This window comes from Sinohyriopsis cumingii, chromosome 16 (assembly GCF_028554795.1).
Source record: "Sinohyriopsis cumingii isolate HCF-2022 chromosome 16, ASM2855479v2, whole genome shotgun sequence".
Classification (NCBI taxonomy): Eukaryota; Metazoa; Mollusca; class Bivalvia; order Unionida; family Unionidae; genus Sinohyriopsis; species Sinohyriopsis cumingii.
In genome coordinates, this window is record NC_142976.1 from 83,594,164 (window position 1) to 83,614,416 (window position 20,253).

The window sequence follows — 20,253 nt, forward strand, 5'->3', positions numbered from 1 at the left end:
AATAGTGGTCTCTGGTTATCTCACAAAATCTTGCAATTCCAAAATGAGGTGCTCACTGCTAGGAGATATACAAAAGATCAAAATGTCAGAACTTGAGGTGTATTATCAATTATAGCCTGGAGGATTTACAGTGTTTAACTGTCAAACAATTAAAAGAAATCTTAAATATGAACAATGAAAGTTTCAATTACAATGGCTATGCTGGTATCACTAACCTACGTCCTCATTTGCAGAAAAAAGGATGCATCAGAGTTAAAATAATAGGTCTAAGTGTGATGTTGACATCCAACATTTCATAATGTGTTACTGCTCTCTCAAAATGCTCAGTGGAGATTTTTTTTAAAATTTCAGCAATGAATTTCCATCAGATTAATGACTATTTATGACTGTTTAGTAGAGAAAACAAAAACAGTGATGAAAGGAACATAACTGGAGAAAAAAAGACATTGCATTTGAATTTTTCGCTGAAAGGCATGTCATTGAGATTAAAGTTTCAAGGAACAGAGACCTTATTTGTGTATGTGAAAAATGATTGCACTGATGAAAAATAAATTAATAAAATTATATAATAATGTTATTTAAAATAAAATAACAAAACTATGGAATAATATTATTTAAAATAAAATTCAAAAACTAAAGAATGATGTCATTTAAAATTAAAATGCATAAACTATAGAAAATGTTTTTCTTTTAAAATTAAATACCAAAATTATAGAATAATGATATTTTAGTTAAAGTATCAAACCCCAGAATACTGTTATTTTAATCAAAATACCAAAGCTTAGAATGTCATTTTAAATTAAAATATCAAAACAACAGAATGTTATTTTAATGAAAATTATTTAGATAATTGTCAGACTTAGATCCAGGATTGTGAAAATGGGTTTGTGTAGACATTTTCAGGGTTTGAAACTAACTTTTGCATATTAGAGACTAGTAGATTTCACTAGAGTAAAATTGGTACCAGTCTAATGGGAGAAAAGGTGGGGACAGGCTACTGTCTTCTGAATCTGCAAGGATAGTGATTGTTTTTCCACTGATTTTAGTTACAGTTTAGTTATACTACACATACTTAAAACTGATTTGACAAATATTAGTAAACTTTAAAAAAAAACTTGCTTAAATTGGTTTAGTGCAAAATATAAGTTAAAATTCTCAAAGATAAATTTTTCATTTGCTTGTCGATTTTTTAATACAATATTATCATTATTATTATTATTATAATTATTATTCATGTTTATCAACACAATAAGTACATGTACATGATGTCATGATACTATTCAGAATTTTCAATGCCGATCTACACTTCCAAAGTAATATAAAGAATGTTCACCCAGCAGTGATAGCCTTGTTATGATTTTTAGCAATCGATATCAAGAGCAGTAACTGGTCCAAAATGCATATTATGAAACAAGTCCCTTGACCAATTTCCTTACTTTTAATTGCTGTTGATGTTAGTAGTAATAGTAAAAACAAAAAAAGTTCCAGTAGGCGTGGTAATGACATTTTCCCACGATCTCATCCAATCAGTAAAGAGAATACTGCGCAAGAATTTCATGGGCTCATTTGGACCATAAAGTGATATGTTAGCATGTAGTATAAATATATTAAACTGCACACACTATAGGTAAAGTGTGCTATGTGATAATCAATTATTATACGTTCCTGAAATAGCATTCTTTAAATTTCCCTTCATACGCATGACAAGAGATCTTGAGACCCCTGTTATTCCCTCAAAAAAGAAAAGGAAATGTTTAGAACATATCCAACACAGATGTTCCTAACACTATATTCTCCATTTAGAAAAAAGACTACTCATAAACTTCAGTAAGATGTACAGAATGGGAGTAATTTACATAAAACATTGGCTGAAAACACTGTAGCAAAGTGAATTTTATACTGTAACTTGAAAAATGAAGAACTGGAGTCATAACCAGAGGAAAAACAGGATTTAATACAAAAAATCTTTATTTGGATAAGTCATTAGAAAACATGAAGACATCCTGATACAAAATACTGGTATCTGACACATGTATGAGAAAGTCATGAAAACAAATTTTGCCTGATGTTTCTTAAACCTCAGTCTTTACAAATAGTCATCTTTTATAACAAAATAACCATGACAACTGAAGTGTTAACAAGTTTAAAGTTACTGGCATAGATGCAAGTTGTTATTTTTGACATTTAAAATGAGTTTTATTCTGCAGCAGTAGACCAAAGAACAGGGTTCCCATACTTTCTGAATAAATGATATGAGGTATTTACCAGAAGTTTTCATAGGAAATCTTCAAGGACCATAGGTGGCCCTAACTAAATGGAATGAACAACATTTTGCAACTGAAAGAATGAATTTTTCAAAGTCAATCTGCTTCTATTGTGCAACTATCCAAGTTACTACCTTAATTAGACATTTGATTATGCACTAAAACACAGGAACTATTGCAGTACTAGAAAAAAAGTATGTTGAAATGTATATATATGTGCATATAGAACATATAAATGATGCAACAGACAAAATTTCTTTACAGAAACATTGTCAGAAATGCATTATTAAGCAATAAATCAAACTGAAAAGAAACATTTTGCAGAAAGTAGGAAATTTTTCATTAAGGCTCTTCTAGGCAAAGGAGTAATCTCTTCTTATTCCTGACATTTTCAGGAATTCCAACTAACAATGACAAACTGATGGAGAGACTGAGATTGTGTGTAGAAGAGTCTAGGGTAGCTGAAACAAGGGTTCTGCAGAAAAAAAGCATCAAACCTGTTATGTATATAATGGACAGAAATAAATCCATTTACAAATTTCAGGCATAGAATAAAATTGTACCAAAGTTCCAGTTACAGCCATTGCTAGGTAAAATTCATAGCAATCCACTACATTCTGCAAGAGTAGTTGCATTCACAAAATTCTGTCAAATCTTACATCAAAAAGAGTAATAGCTCTTGCAAAACTGCTGGAGAATGAAGATATGCTAATAAGCACATATTTACATACAAAGTTTCACAATGATCCATAACAATCAGCAAAGCAAGCTGCTGGCAATATTCTAACCAAGAAAATGAGACCAAAGTAATTTGTCAAAAATCTGCAGATGATGACCGTAATATACAAAGTTTCATGGTGATCTATAAAGAAGTTGAAAACAAGATGCATTTACAAGACTGTCATGCACTGCATTCAACTTGTCATTAATGCAAACATTTGAACATGAGATGCATAATGTAAAGTTCTTGGCATCATGCTAAAATACTTTTGTTGTGACTGCTCAATCCTCATGGATTCTGAGTCTTCTTCAAACCATGAATTAACACCCTATGAAAGGCATCATATTTCTAAAAAAACTGCAACTTAAAGACACATACAATTAAAGATTTGAGAATACTGATCTTCAGAGAGCTCAAATTATACAAATTTGCAGGAGATCGCATGAAAGAATGCAACCCTGAGACAGTACTATTTATGATACTATATGCTACTGCTGTAATAATCATTTTTCCAAATTTCCTTTCTTCTGATGTCACTAGAGAATTCATATACATCTGATATACATTCTGAGGAATTTTTGTGAAATAATCATTTAGCTTAACTTGAGTTGCCTTCCTTGACTTATGCCCCACCCCGCCAACAAACAAAAAAATTGACTATAAAGTCCAGTCAGTTTATATTTTGATACTAAATTTAACAAGATCATAACTTTTGTTGTTATTACAAGTAACAAATACAGTATTTGCTACCAAAGATGGGCATCATTCCTTGGGTTGAAATCATCCAAAGTATTAATGTACTCACAACAAAAGTCATTCTATATACAAAACATGAAAAATGATACTCATGAAGATAAATCCACAGTATCAAAAGCTATGGTTGTATTTTAGCCTCTTTTTATCTCCAACCTCTTAATTTAACTTCCTTCTTGATTACTTTGATTTTCACTGGATATAAGTTTCTTATTTTATTTCCTCAGATTCCTGTCAATGAACACTGAAATATGTTCTGAAATCGTTGCATCGTACCAAGGATTTCAAAATTCAAATAGCAAATATTCTCTCTTTCTTTCTCTCTCTCTCTCTGTCTATCTTCCTTCCTTCACTTATTCATTGCTAAAAGTTGCAAAAAAAACTCAATACTGAAAAATAGGCTGAAGGTCAAAGGAAGCTAATAAAGGAGTAATTTTGACACTATATTTTTGCATGAAAATTGTATCTGAAAAATCTACAGTTCTGATTCTTTTATATTATGCATATTTTCCCATAATCATAAATACATAAATTTATCATCATAAACTTTGAATAAAAAGTTCTTCCTTTATCTCAAAACAAGATTTCCATTATTATTCTGTAATTGTGAAAATTTAGGAGCTAAACATAAAATTCATATAGAAATGTTTGATACATTATAAATTAGAATAGACTTATATATATATATATATATATATATATATATATATATATATATATATATATATACTTGATCCAAAACTGAATATAACACAAACAAGACAATAGTTCTATAAATCATTTAGATGGTTGAATAAATCCTCGAGTATAATTGCTTATTCTAAATGACTGATATTAAACAATTTCATTCTCATTCTCTTAGTCAACAAATAATATTTTCTCATTCTTAAATCTGTTAGCATGCACTAATTTTGTATGTTGACTGTCTTTTACATAAAGTCATTCTCCTGTTGTCACCATTAAAGTTGGTCCGCATGAATCATTGTATAAGGCTACTGAAATAGACAACGCATTTTCCTCAATACAGGACCAGCATTTGGGAGAAGTAGACAGTTATGCTTTCAAATTTCAACTCAGGAAAAAGGAATTTATCCATTTGTAACTGTATTGCATTAGAAAGAAGAGGAAAAAAATAGTTATTTTCTACGAATTTAGCATGGGATTAATTCCAATCATCCTGACTGACAACTACCAAGCCAAGATAACGCAACAATTTTTTTTAAAAAAATCTTTCTATGAAGCAAAGGGAGCAGGATTAAAAAAAAACATTGGTTGAATGATATACATGGAGGCATAGAATTGGTCGAGGTGTCTCACTCAAATAATTCAGCACCCTCTATCTGCTATCATTTCTTTGATGCAAATGTAGGAATTGAATAGCAGTGGAATATAATGACTGAGTTATTAGAGGGCACTGAATCATGGAGTGAAGTATGAACTTTGCAATTCAGCAAAGCACATCTCAGGTGCCATGAGTGAATTGAATACCACATGTAAACTTCTGTTTGCTTGCTTAACAGTAAATCATAACTTTAAATTTACTATCCCTAAGCATTTACTTTTTTTCCTACTAAACACTTTCCAACCACTTTAACCCCTTACCCACCCACCCCCACCCCAAAAAACAATGGATTTGCACAATCTGGAGGTTTGACCTGTGTGGACATTCCAAGGAAGGAATTTCAGTCCTATGATGGAAAACTTCACCTACTTGTGATCCAGTTACAGACCAAAGTAATAAATGAAAAAATCATGTGAAACAAAAAAAACAACAGAAAGTGAATAGTACATATACAGCAAGAGCACAAAAATGTATGTAAAACTTCAACTCTTATTAAAATGCAACCTTCTAATGTGATAGAGAAATGTAATAAACACAGATTTCATCAAACATATAACAGCAAAATGTGATAAAATTATCACTAAATATACCTTAAGAGAATTTAAATTTTGTATTGTAACTCCTTCTATTAAATGTTGAATGAATTACTTGAGTTGTTTCATATTTAAATTAGTTCAAAGCTGGTAAGTGGGGTAGTACAGAAAGCATTTTATGAAGACTCCAATCATAAAATTCTTATTACTTAAGCACACAAAAATTAATGAAGGTCTTGATTATAACAATCACCTAATGAACCATGTCACCTAATTTGACAGAGCACCTGACTTATAATCCAGGAGTTTTGAGTTAAGTACTTGAACAGGTGAGCCAGGGTTAGCTCTCTAGTTAGCTCCCATTTCCTCAGCATGATATAACTAACTAGGCCAATCCCAACTACCTACATTATTTAAATTAAGTGCCCTCCTTTCCTATATTTATTTAAATCTAGAACCTTTCAAATCAGCACCATTTCTTACATTCAACAAGGGTTCAGCTAAAATGGCATCTAACCTTTTCCTGAGTAATTTTCAGAGTTATGTGATCATAAAATGCTTTAGCATTGAACTGATGCCAATGAATGATAACATAAGGCTTGCATTATTCCAAAAATGGGGGGGATGAACAAAAATCAAATATCTATATATGCTGTGACCTTAATACCCCATAGATTCCATATTTGCACAATATAACCATATATGAAGGCAAAAGCTTGGTCATTAATTCCTAATTGATCAGAATTTCTATTAATACTTAGTTTCTGAAGTTACTATGTACCAAAAATACTTCTGTCAATATCTGAACCATAAAAAAAAAGAAGTCAAAACAACAGTTCATGACACTATTCTAATGTAACTTGAGCAGTTTTTCCATTTTCAAACTTCTGTTCTATTCCATGCTTCAGGTCAAACTCCCTTCTCAGGTAAGCAAACAGAAGATCTGTTGCTAAGAAAACCTGAAAAGATGAGAAAGTGTTCTTTAATGAATATAAATGTTGCTTGATTCTTTCACAATTTCTTGGAAGACATTACAATATGATATGAAAAATACACATCTGGGTTATAATTTGCCAACATGAGTAATAAAATATATTTTTATACACATATTTATTGAACTGATATTTGTTCAATTTCTTGTAAATAGAAAAAAATATAGTAAAGACTTTTCAATTCTTGGAAACAAAATGTTTAATTTAACTGACCAAATTCCTAATTAATATGTATTCCAAAGGCTCTGTTACGCACTGTACTTTTTTGGGACTAAGTAAGTCAGAAATATCCTTTAGCTCTCTTTCTGTACTGCATGTTGACTGAGTACAGCTTGAAGAATATATCCCATGTTCATTCAAATTCAAATCCCTATTAATTCATCAACCTTTGTGTCAACTATCCAAGAAATACCTCTGCGCATTGCATTATTCAATGCCCAGTCAGTAGGACCACCGGAAAAGTGCACAGAAATAGTTAATTTTATCAACGACCAAAATGATGACATATTTTTCCTGACAGAAACATGGCTAAAAACATCAGGTGATGAGCCCAAGTGTGTGGATCTAACACCCACTGGCTACTCCATCAAGTCGTTCCCCCGTAATTCTCGCAGAGATGGTATTGCTGTCATCACAAAGAACTCCATGATAAAACGTCTTAACTACACCACAACATTCAATTTCGACCACACATCGTTTGAACTAGTCCAAACCACACTCACACTGGAGCAAAGGTCAGTCCATTTTTTCTGCCTATCCCGCCCTCCTCCTAGTAGAAAAAACAAGCTGGCTGACTCTCTCTTTTTGGAGCAGTTTCCGAATCTCCTGGACTATGGAAATTTGATAGGTGGCAACCTGATTATTCTTGGAGATTTCAACTTTCACTTTGACTGTCCCAGAAACTCAAATACATCAAAACTCTTAGATTCCATTAATGTTTTCAACCTCAAACAGTCAGTTAACCAACCCACCCATAAACATGGTCACATTTTAGACTGGATTCTTCATAGACCTGATGATAACATTCTACGGTCCTAACTGGTATCCCATGAACTTGCATCAGATCACCTCTGCATTATATGCCATCCTGATGTATTAGTCCCTAACCCTACACCTTTATCTGCTACTAAGAGAAACCTCCGTATGATAAATAGAACCAAACTAATGCATGACATCCAAGCTAACCTAACAATTTGCTTACCTCCTACCGCAGAACAACTCGATAACTGTCTGCGTTCATTGCTTGACAAACATGCCCCAGCTACCAAGTGCAGAGTATCAATTCAAACGTGTTCTCCATGGTATAGCAGTGTTAGGGACCAGCTTCGCACTGCTAAAAGAGACCGCCGTAAAGCTGAGAGGCTTTGGCTTTCCACCAGACTCACTATTCATAAGCAAATCTATGAAGTCACTAAGAAGAATGTCACAAATATAGTCCATGCAGTGAAATCAGCCCACTACACTACTAAGATCATGGAAAGTTCCAGCTGCAAAGAGCTCTTCGAGATTACTAACAAGCTAATGTCAAGGAACAAATCAACACCACTTCCAACTACCTTCTCTCCAGTTGACCTTCTGGACATGTTTGCAAATTTCTTCCGTGACAAAATACAAACCATTAGAGATAAGCTTGACACCACAATCTCAACTGACTTGTCGTCACCATACAGTTGGGATACAGAATTTGAGCGATAATCATTAGCAGCATCTGAACCTGTCTCTATGGATTTCGTACATACAATCCTGATGAAGAGTGCACCAAAGTCATGTGAACTTGATCCCATTCCAACATCACTGCTGCTTGAGTGCTTAGATCCAGTATTACCTTCACTAACTGATGTTATTAATACCTCTCTCTCATCAGGCGAATTCCCATCATTTTTCAAAACTACCATTGTAAAGCCTCTGCTGAAGAAACCAACACTAGACCATAACGATTTAAAGAACTACCGCCCAGTTTCAAATCTCCCATTCATATAAAAAATCTTAGAAAAGGTTGTTCTATCCCAGCTTGTATCTTATCTAAATTCAAACAGTCTTTTTAGCAATGTACAATCTGCATATCGCCCTTGCCACAGTACTGAAACTACTCTTCTGTAAGTAGTTAATGACATTCTCTCTGCGTTGGATAGCGGAAAGATTACAGTCCTCACCCTCCTTGATTTGTCGGCAGCATTTGACACAATAGACCATGATATATTACTTCACTATCTCCAGCATGTATTTGGCATTCATGATATAGCCTTACTGTGGTTCAAGTCCTACTTGGTCAACAGGACACAAATTGTATCTGCAAATGGAATACACTCCAGCCCAGTTGATCTATATTGTGGTGTTCCACAGGGGTCTGTTCTTGGACCTGTTCTCTTCATTCTGTACACTCAGTCCCTCTGAAGTGTCATAGCTCATCATCCAGTGTCTCACCAATTGTATGCTGATGACACCCAAATATACAAATCTAGCCACCCAACTGAAGTTGATGCTACCATCCAAGGTGTAGAGAGGTGGATTTCTGATGTGAAATCATGGATGACATGGAACAAGCTGCAGATGAATGATGATAAAACTGAGGCCATTCTGATCACAACAAAAAGACTTTCTCATTCACATCCTTTACCTCAAACAATAAATATCAGCAACATCAACATTAAATTCACACAATCAGTATGAAACCTAGGTGTTACTCTGGACAGTACTCTCACATTGCACCAATATGTCACTAAAACACTTGTGTGTTTATCTGTACTTTCAAGACTGGACTATTGTATCTCAATTCTGTCTGGTTCATCTCAATATCTACTCCAGAAACTTCAAAAAGTTCAAAACACAGCTGCTAGGACCATACTTAAGAGTACCACAATCAGAGCACACCTCCCCACTGCTCTGTACCCTACACTGGCTATCCATTCGATCCAGAATCAAACACAAAATTTGTTCTCTGGGCTATGTTTCACTGTCGGACTCTAGTCCAACATACCTATCCAACCTCACCCATGTGAACACACCAGCAAGATACTCACTTATTTTGACTGCAAGAACAAACTTAAAGACCTAATAATGTTTCCTACCTGAAATATTCTCAGCATGTTTTTTATTTTTTAATGTTTTTCTAATTTCATGGTGTTTGTTTTTGTAATAATATTATTATATGTTTTTTATCTTATAGGTGTTGTCTAATGTTGTGAAGCACTTTAAGCTTCTAAAGATTAGGCGCTATACAAAGTCCTCATTATTATTATCATTATTTTAAATTCAGACTTGTGAAAATGGCTGAAAATTAGCTGTCAAAAAAAGAAATCCCTTCAGACATAAGTTATAATTAATATCTGAAATAGAAGCAAGAACTTGTATGAACAAATAATCTCAGATTAATTAAAAAAAAAACAGATAACAATTAACAACTTATTTTTTATTCAAATAAAAGTTTCCTTTATTTGAAATGCAGTGTCAACTGATATGTAGTTATGCAGTCATATGAAATCCAGTGTAACCGACATGCAGTTATGTGATCATTTGAAATAAGGTGTCAAATGACATGTAGTTATAGTCATTTGAAATCCAGTGTCAACTGACATGTATAATGCAATCAACTGACATGTAGTTATGTAGCTACTTGAGTAAAATTATCACATATCTATCATACAAGAAAATAGAAAAATTAATAGATCTTACCTCTGCCGAGGAAAAGGCAAGAGATATTGAAAAATAGAAGTTTGCATTAGCACTACCAGCGTAAATCCAAAGATGATACAAGATAGGACCAAACACAGTGCAGCATACAAACATGTTGGTAACAATGAACTTGTTTCTCATATCTGAAAAACAAAGATATATGCAAGTCTTCTAAAATCTGTGTTTCATAATTTTACATTAAAACACTCTAACAGAGAAAATATTTATAACTCAATAAATTTTATAATCTCTCTGCCACAGGACATACATAAATAAACACATGATGTCCAATAAACATAATTTTTGCCTTTCCTGCTTTTTACCCCCAAAGAAACTGAATATTCCTTTTTACATTTATGTAATGACTGTTGACACTTTTTTGCAGGCTTATTGTCTCTTTCATCTGCAACATGTTTTTAATCATTATAAAAAAGTTTTAGAAAATGCTACATAACCAAAAGCATGATAATGCAGGCATTTTGCATAAATAAATATGCACATTTTAAAGCATATGAGGTACTTCTATAAAGTTAGACTGGTTCCCTGAAAAATTCCACTGAATCTAATATGAAATATGGATATACAACAAACACAGACAAGCCAATACCCAGATTTAATCGCAATGATCTTATTTTTGTAATTTTCCAATTATTCCACAATTTAAGGGTCATTTCAGTAAGTTTAATGTCAAACTGCAAGGGTTGGCATGTTTGCAGTTCTGGTCGTCTAACAGTACAGTGCGACCCTGCTATAATGCGCCCTGCAACAATGCAAATTCGGATATAACGTGGTTGTGGTGTGGCTCCCTAAATTTCATATATTCATTTGCACGTGAAAAAATATTTTTTGGTCCAAGTACATGAAACAGTGTATAAAAAATTTATTATCATTTTGGGGAAGAGATCGCTTATGAATTCGAATATAATACGCTCGTGGTGTGGATCCTGAAATTTTAAATACATGTACGTGCATTTTTCTCGTACCGGGAATTATTTTTTTAAGTACAAGAAATAGTGTGTAAAACGTTTATTATCATTTTGAGGAAGAGTTAGCATATGAATTGTAATATAATATGATCGTGGCATAGCATTTGATATTTAACAATTTCGCCAGGTTCTTGAAGTGTTATGCCAAAATAAACATTATCGGAAATGTTACTTATTACTGATCCATCAGTAAAGCCAGTAAGTCGTCTTTGTGATTGTCTTCAATTAATTCTGTATACAATCGTTGCTCAAACAATAGCCAACATGTGTTTCTTCTTTAACTGCATACACAACCAAGCAGCAGACAATGTGATAGTTGATAAAAGAGTCTCACAATTTAATAAACATCAAAAAATGAAAGTAGCCAACATGTTAACTGGCCTTTTTACCGTTATGGGGAAGCAAGTTCACAAACACTCTGCACTTTGTGCAATGATTAGTATAGTAGTTTTCACACGTTTCTTTCAATATTCACAAAATCTGAAGTTTTTATATGCATGCTGAAAGCATGTGCTGATTGTTAACTATTCTTGCTGTAGTCGTTCAAATGAATAGGCATACAAGCATTAATTATTGGAAATTTGCAATGGATAAATGTACATGGAAACGCATATGAAAAAATTTAATCAGTATGATATTTGTACAGACACCGTTCATAGACCCTGGAACGTAATGAACCATACACATGCTTCATCTTTCTTAACCTAATTTTGCTGTTAATTTTTCCCATTGAATTCAGACACATAACGATGTGTGACAAAATTATTGAATAGTTTAAATATGTATGCAATTTTTGCAATGGAATTACACGTATTATGGATTAATTGCAAGCCCCGATGGTACGATGTCAGACGGCATGTAAATGATATTAATACTCTGTTCATGCTGTATATTAGACGTTGAATTCAGACACAATGATCTGGAACAAAATTATTGAATATTGTAAATCTGTGTGCAATTTTTCAATGGAATTACATGCATTATGGCTGAACTGCATGCCACAATGGCATGAGAGTAAACGGTGTTGATACTCTATTCATCATATACTTTAGACATGAATACATGTAACAACCCGCATTAACATGACCCCGATATTAACGCGATCCAGTTTTTAGGACCCCAATTACCACGTTATAGCAGGGTTCCACTGTACTACGATATATTTCTTTGAGAAATTAGTTGAATTCCAATAACTGATTTTCATTTTATAGTTTGGTATCAAATATTAATTAAGTATTGATAATCATTTTAAGATGCACTATTTATCAAAGAAAGCAAATTTTTAGTAAATTATGTTTCTCCGAGAATACTTACCCGATCACATTAACGTTAGGATATAAGCCTGCTACCTCTTGAATCCAGCTCTACTAAAAGACGAAAATTCGTCTTTTCTGTCTATCTCATATAGACCAAAGGGCAATAACTCTTGCCCCTTACCTCCCCTTGCCACCGCCAGGTGTCACTAGTTTTTTAAGCTGAGCGATATATATTATATGAGGATGCTCGCATAGCGGGGTGGTTGGGAGGGTTTTTAAGTAATATGATCGGGTAAGTATTCTCGGAGAAACACAATTTACTAAAAATTTGCTTTCTCCTTCAAATACGTTCCCTGATCACATTAAAGTTAGGAGAATAAGTAATAGGAGGAGGGAATGCTGAGCATCCTACCTCCACCCCAGGTACCTTCTAGGGAATGATGGCTGGATTCCCCATTTAAACGATAACCCGTTCTCCTAATTTCATCAGCAACACAGCCTAGGGTCCCATGATATGTGACCCCTATATACGGTTAAGAAGATAGTTATTGAAATCTTCTTACCTACCAAATTTCAGTGGCGAATCCAGTGAAGCTGATAGGCTGTACTGATTGTTTTAAATGTGTCTGGTGGTCATCTGGGCTGCCGACACCGGACATACCAGATTCAAGGTTTGCCTCTGCGAAGCCAAATCTCTGAGATAAAAACTGGAGAATGTTGACTCTGCATGCCAGCCAACAGCTTCTATTATATCTCGGATCGAAACTTTGCGTTCAAATGCCAGGCTCACCGAGATTGCTCTTATCTCATGAGCTGTAATCTTCATGAGGCGACACTGATCTTGTGAGACCTCAGAGTACGCTGAGCGTATAACCCACTTCAGCCATGAAGCAAGGGCTTGAGGGGTGATATCCCGTTTACCAGCTTTGACCGGAAGAAAGAGGCGCTTACGTGTGTCCCGACACGCCTCTGTGCATTTTAAATAGTGCTTGAGTGCACGAACAGGATCTTGCATGGCTGCTGCTCTTGACTTATCTATGGAAGAGAGCGAGCGAATGATGATTCTTTGATTGCCAATGGATGGTAACCTATTTTTGGCTACAAAGCCTGGTTGCATCAGGAGGACCACTGAACCATCTGATCTGAACTGAAGAAAGTTCGGGTCACTGGAAAGGGCATGTAACTCGCTCACCCTGCATGCTGAAGTTAAGGCTATCAAGAAACATGTTTTGAATGATAGCAGCTTTAACGAAGTTTGGGCTAAAGGTTCAAATTTGTCTGAATTGAGCCATGTTAAAACCCAGGACAGATTCCATTTTGGAAACAGGGTGAGGGATTTTGGTCGATTGAAATCAAAATTGGCTAAAAGATCTGATAGATCTTTGTTATGCCCAATATCACATCTACCATGATGGAGGAATGTGTCTGATATCATGGAGCGGTAGCCTTTGATAGTAATTGGGGCCAACTGTTTCTCCTCGAATTATCAATTCAGCATGTTATTAATTCGCTAATACCACAACTGTTACTAACGGAGTAAGCGAAATTAGTCAGTGTCACGTTAACTCTTAATTGACAACACGAGTTCTGCGATAGCGTGTGTAACATGGTCTTCAGTAAACGAAATCCGTAAGGGTGACAGTCACTCAATTTTGAAAAAAACTGTTAAAATAATGTATACAACCTGTAGAAGAATGATTGTCCAATGCAATAAATCCAAATTTAACTTCGGATGGTCCAATTTAATGCTAAGATGGCTTGGATTGTTTGGAGGTATAATGTACGTGTTATCAGTACAAGTGAAGCTTAAAAACTAGTGACACCAGGCAGTGGCAAGGGGAGGTAAGGGGCAAGAGTTATTGCCCTTTGGTCTATATGAGATAGACAGAAAAGACGAATTTTCGTCTTTTAGTAGGGCTGGATTCGAGAGGTAGCAGGCTTATATCCTAATGTTAATGTGATCGGGGAACGTATTTGAAGGAGAAATGGTATCTCATCTTGCATCAATGACTGTCCAAACTTTCCCAAATGGGTGGACCTCAAAATAATGTTAAGTCTGTGTTATTGAAGGTATAAATGCAATTTAGTTATTATCTGCATATATTTATTTAGCTGTCCAGGACTTGTTCAATAACATAATAGTCCATAATGAACAAAATCAACATGAGCTTCATCCTGCAAGGCAATGGAAACAAGTTGGACTCACTGAAATTCATGTCTGTTTTTAAATTTCAAGACGAGCTCTATCGTTGCTCTTCAAATTAAGTTCGAATGATGATTAAAGACCCAATTTGTTTCCCATGATTCATTTGGACCAACCAAAATTTATCAGCACAATGCAGTTTATGTGACCAATAGACATATTTCAATAAAAAAATTTATAGAGAAAGAAAGCATCTTTAAAAAAAAAGCATATATCCAAATGTCAAAGCTTTCTATTTTTTTAAAACTGTACATTTTCGATGTTGTTTACCAAAATGTTTAGATTATTGAGAACAAAAGTTGTTATATTACTTTTACTGAATAATAAAAAAAACATTTTACTTCTTAAATAGTTCCACATGGGTTTGAGTCTCAGGCTCGGCCAGTGTGGGTATGTGAGAAAGCTTGCCAGTAGCTTCCTGTAGGGTTGACATTCTTCCCAGTATTTTCCCAGGTTCTTTCTCCACCAAATAGGCTGGCTGCCATGTATAGCCTATAATGTGCTGAAAAAATGGAATTAAACCCAAAACAACAACTACTTCTATCAAACACTGAAATGACTGTATATGTTTAGAATTGGACAAATTTGCTTTGATACTGGTTACAGATACTTACAGCTAAAAATATGTTTCCAAAGTGGTAACAGAGAGGTCATGAGGGCAACATCTGCATAGCTTGGATATGACTTGAAAATACTCATCAAAACGACCAGAATGTACATCAGAAAGACCGGGTGGTCTCTGCAAGGAAAGCAGATATTAAAAATTATTTCATCATTTAAGAGTCAGAGTTTTTACACTGGTTCAAGTTCATGCAGGGGTATACAGGATGAACTGGAACCATTGTAAGAACTCAGGACCACAGAGGTACTAAGTAAGTGTATAACAGATGCACTGTCCAGGTCCCTTGTGATTCAATATACTTTTCTGTTCTTCACATAATTAAATAAACATAGAAACATTTATTTATTTACACATCAACAGTACTTGAAGACATTAAGACCATAAGAACAATTTTAATCAATTAAAATTTCCCATAAATTTTGATTTTGATGCCTCCATTATATCTAAAGAGATGCATATAATATTACATCACGTCTCATCCTGTCCATCACAAATTGTAATTTCTACTCCATAAATTTAACTGAAATAAAATCTTTACTAGGCTTTACATTAAGAAGGCCTAGGTCATGTTTAATTTTCGTCATTTTCTGGTAACATTTTATGGAAATGTAATTTCAATTTCACCTTAACTACCATTCAATTTTAAAATATATATGCAAAGACATCCACTTCTAGGTTGTAATATTTTTTGAAACTTTTCTTATATTGACTTTTGGACTGCAATGGTGCCTTTTATCAAAAACTGCATTATTGACAGTACTAGAAAACAAGTTCTAGGCTCTGTTAAACAACTGATGTGAGTAGATTTGTGTTGGTAAAGCATCAATGACCCCACTATATACCAAAATATTCAACACATAAAGGTAAATAAATTTTAGAAAAATGAAAAATTGCTATGATGGCATGACAATCTAAACAGGTCATCTACATATATACATATCAATTTCTTTTTCTCCCCAAAGCTGTTTTTACTTAATCATTGTAAGAAGGTTTTCTCACAAGAAAAAAGTCCAAAAGTTTTAAAATACGAAATGTGTGTGTGCATGTTTTGGATTTCTAATGTAGCTTCAACAATTGTTCAGTCATATCACTATGATGTCTGCAGTGAGGCAGCATTTTATAGCTGCAAACATGTAGCATGATGCCCCCAACCAGTCACAATATCCTGACACCAGGCCAACCAGTCCTAACACTAACCTCTTAATGCTGAGCGCCATGCAAGGCATCTACTAGTACCAATTTTATAGGTATCTGGTATGGTTCAGCTGGGGTTCGAACCTGTGACCTCCCACATCCAAGGTAGACACTCTAACCAATAGGCCACCCAAGTGGTTTAAAAGATAAAAAGACTGACAATAACAATAATGGCCTAAAACATAAAAGGTCATCTACATCTACAAATATATTTGCCAAATTTAATTTATCTACCTTCTGAGTTCTACTTAATCATGCTAACAAGGTTTTCATAAAAACAAGTTTCAATTCCAAAATATCATGCAAAAACTATATTGCAACTAATGGTATCTTAGCAACAACTGCAGGACTCTGTGACAGGGCAAAAAATAAAAAATTCAAAAAAAAGAAGCATTTTAATTTAATGATATCAAAGAAGAGGTACTATAATGAGTTGATAAAAACCAGGTATTAATTTTTTTTGCCTTTTTTAAATCTGCTTCTGAGGCTAATGGTATTGTTCAACCCTAAAACCAGATTTTACTGTGTGAAATCAGACTTTGTAATAATCCTATGGTGGCAGCCTGTAAAACACAGTTAGAAGCCAAGTTCATTCAATTACCTTGATTAGTAATTAAAATTTAAACCTCACATGAAATGCATTGTCCACACATTTAATTCCTACTTTCATTCACACATAAACAATAAAGAGTTAACCTGCATAAGTAATCTATTACAATATAGAATGTATACTGTATACTCGTTTATGAGTCCAACTGCAAACTGTACAGATCCATAACTGCCATTGCATATGTGCCAGTTGATCTGGATCTGTGCTGTTTGTAAGGAGTAATCAGTAGAACAACAAAAAAAGACCCTCATCTGCAGAAAGATTATGCTATGGCAGATCAGGATCTTTGTTGTTTGCAGTTTGACTTGACTTATAAGTGAGTATAGACAGTAATTATTAATATGGAAATTACCATCATATGAACAACAGCCTGAAATTAAATGAATCTAGAGATTAAGCTTATGGATCCTACCTTAACCTGATAGACAGTGGTACCACATAGATAAAGGCATGGATCTGGAACACACAGATGAAGAAGGTCCTAAAGTGTTCAAACATTTCAGTGAAAAAATACCAGAACACACCTAGGTTGGGTGTAAGATCTGGAACACTGAGCCTGAAAGAGGAACATGAGAAATTTTACAAAATGGGATCTCTAAATGGTTTGTATAAATTCCTCCATTTCTTATTTTGAGTTGCAAGTGAAGGCTGAATACATAAAAGAACTAATCAATGGTAGTACACTTACTTCAAATTTGTTGCATTCTGCTCCGAGCATACTTGAGTGTAACAATGTTTTAAGCAAGGATAGTACAAAGTGTATTGACCATTTTCTACTCATGACTATGTAGCATCTACAGAAATACACCCAACTACACAGTGAAATCTTCTGGATTTACAGGTGAAATCAGGTCTGAGCTACACTGTGCTGTTGGGTAGCAGATTTTATTAATTTATGACCAATGATATTACCACCTGCAATAAGTTCTTTAGGAATATGATGATAATCCACATATTGGTCAAACACAATCAACTGCTAAGTGGAGCCAAGTGAAATTTACACCTGGTGAGAGAAGGTTGGTTAGAGATGTGACATTTTACAGGCAAAATAAGACTGATATTGACATCTGGTAAGAGAAGGTCAGTTAGAGATGGGACATTTTACAGGTATAGCTTTAACAAGAGTGAAATTTATACCTGGTAAGAGAAGGTTGGTTAGAGATGGGACATTTTACAGTGAAATTTACACTCAGTGAGAGAAGTTTGGTTAGAGCTGAGACATTTTACTTGCAAAATAAGACTGAAATTGACATCTGGTATGAGAAGGTCAGTTAGAGATGGGGCATTTTACAGGCATAGTTTTAATAGGAATTTTAATAAGAAGTCACTCATTACATTAATATGCATATCATAATTCTCACAAAATTAGTCCATTCTTGACTGTTAGGTTTTTGTTTTAAAAGTTTGTGTATTAAATAAGCACAACCCCAACTTTGAGAATCAACATATATTCATAGCTGCCAACCCCAGAGTATAAAAATACTTACTGTTTATGAAAAAATTACTGATTTTCAGGAACAAATACTTTTTTTAAAACTTTAACGCATATTTAACTATTTACAACATCTACAACCATCAGTAAAGTGGGACAATAACTTAGTTAAATATTTAATGTCAAACATGCATGTGATGCATTCTTGGACCTTCAAAGTAAGTCATCAGACAAAGGCTGTTTAGAAGAGCCTTCTATGCACCTTGTTTTTTTAAAATCATTATTGATTCCAATATACCATCTTTCACTGATGATCTGAATTCTATGAGATTTTTGTACTGCACTGAAATAAGAAATAAGTCCTAACTTAAAATAATTCAGATGATTGTTAAAAAAAAGTCTCCACATGAATATTTCAACTTTGACCTCTGAATCCACTGTATATCAGTATCCCAGGAGAGCATTCTGTCCATTGCCAGCTCATCAACATAGCCACTGTTATTGTTCTAGCACACAAGTAATTCTTTGCAATTTTACTGTCTGAAAAAAGTGTGTGAAATAACTTGCCACCATCACTAGCAAATGGAAGCAGAAGGTTACATTTGTGGTCTGTAAGGGAACTCAGCTGTCCACTGGGTCTTTACAATTGTGGTTTGTAAGGGATCTAAACTGTTCACTGGGTCTTTTTTCATTCATGGTCTGTATGGTATCTAACTGTTCACTGGGTCTTTTTTCATTCATGGTCTGTATGGTATCTAACTGTTCACTGTGTCTTTTTTCATTCATGGTCTGTATGGTATCTAACTGTTCACTGGGTCTTTTTTCATTCATGGTCTGTATGGTATCTAACTGTTCACTGGGTCTTTACATTCATGGTCTGTATGGTATCTAACTGTTCACTGGGTCTTTTTTCATTCATGGTCTGTATGGTATCTAACTGTTCACTGGGTCTTTTTTCATTCATGGTCTGTATGGTATCTAACTGTTCACTGTGTCTTTTTTCGTTCATGGTCTGTATGGTATCTAACTGTTCACTGGGTCTTTACATTCATGGTCTGTATGGTATCTAACTGTTCACTGGGTCTTTACATTCATGGTCTGTATGGTATCTAACTGTTCACTGGGTCTTTTTTCATTCATGGTCTGTATGGTATCTAACTGTTCACTGGGTCTTTTTTCATTCATGGTCTGTATGGTATCTAACTGTTCACTGTGTCTTTTTTCGTTCATGGTCTGTATGGTATCTAACTGTTCACTGGGTCTTTACATTCATGGTCTGTATGGTATCTAACTGTTCACTGGGTCTTTACATTCATGGTCTGTATGGTATCTAACTGTTCACTGGGTCTTTTTTCATTCATGGTCTGTATGGTATCTAACTGTTCACTGGGTCTTTTTTCATTCATGGTCTGTATGGTATCTAACTGTTCACTGGGTCTTTACATTCATGGTCTGTAAGCAATCTTAAATGTTTACTGGGTCTTTACATTCATGTTCGGCAAGGGATCAAAACTGTTCACTGAGTTTTTACTTTTATGATCTATAGCAAACATGAAATCCAAGAAAACAGGTATCCCATGACAAAAAAGTAAATTCTAAGTATTTCACATCATTGCAAGCCATAAGTGAAAATCTGCTATGCCTTCTTTTTCATCTGTGTCTGCTCTGACATG

The 20,253-nt window shown here is 34.3% G+C and overlaps 1 protein-coding gene across 2 annotated transcripts in view; it reads right to left on the bottom strand.

Annotated features, from left to right (window-relative positions):
* Positions 1-1,934: 1,934 nt before the first annotated feature.
* The window catches only part of LOC149780915 (GPI-anchor transamidase component PIGU-like), a 59,111-nt gene continuing 40,792 nt past the window's right edge, over positions 1,935-20,253 (bottom strand). For both annotated transcript variants that reach the window (XM_089938012.1, XM_089938011.1), the window contains exons 9-12: positions 17,561-17,704; positions 15,337-15,461; positions 10,278-10,420; positions 1,935-6,572 (exon numbers count right to left, since the gene is read on the bottom strand). In XM_089938012.1, coding sequence (XP_089794138.1) covers positions 6,459-6,572; positions 10,278-10,420; positions 15,337-15,461; positions 17,561-17,704 — 526 coding nt within the window. In that variant the 3' untranslated portion in view covers positions 1,935-6,458. The remainder of the gene's footprint in view (positions 6,573-10,277; positions 10,421-15,336; positions 15,462-17,560; positions 17,705-20,253) is intronic.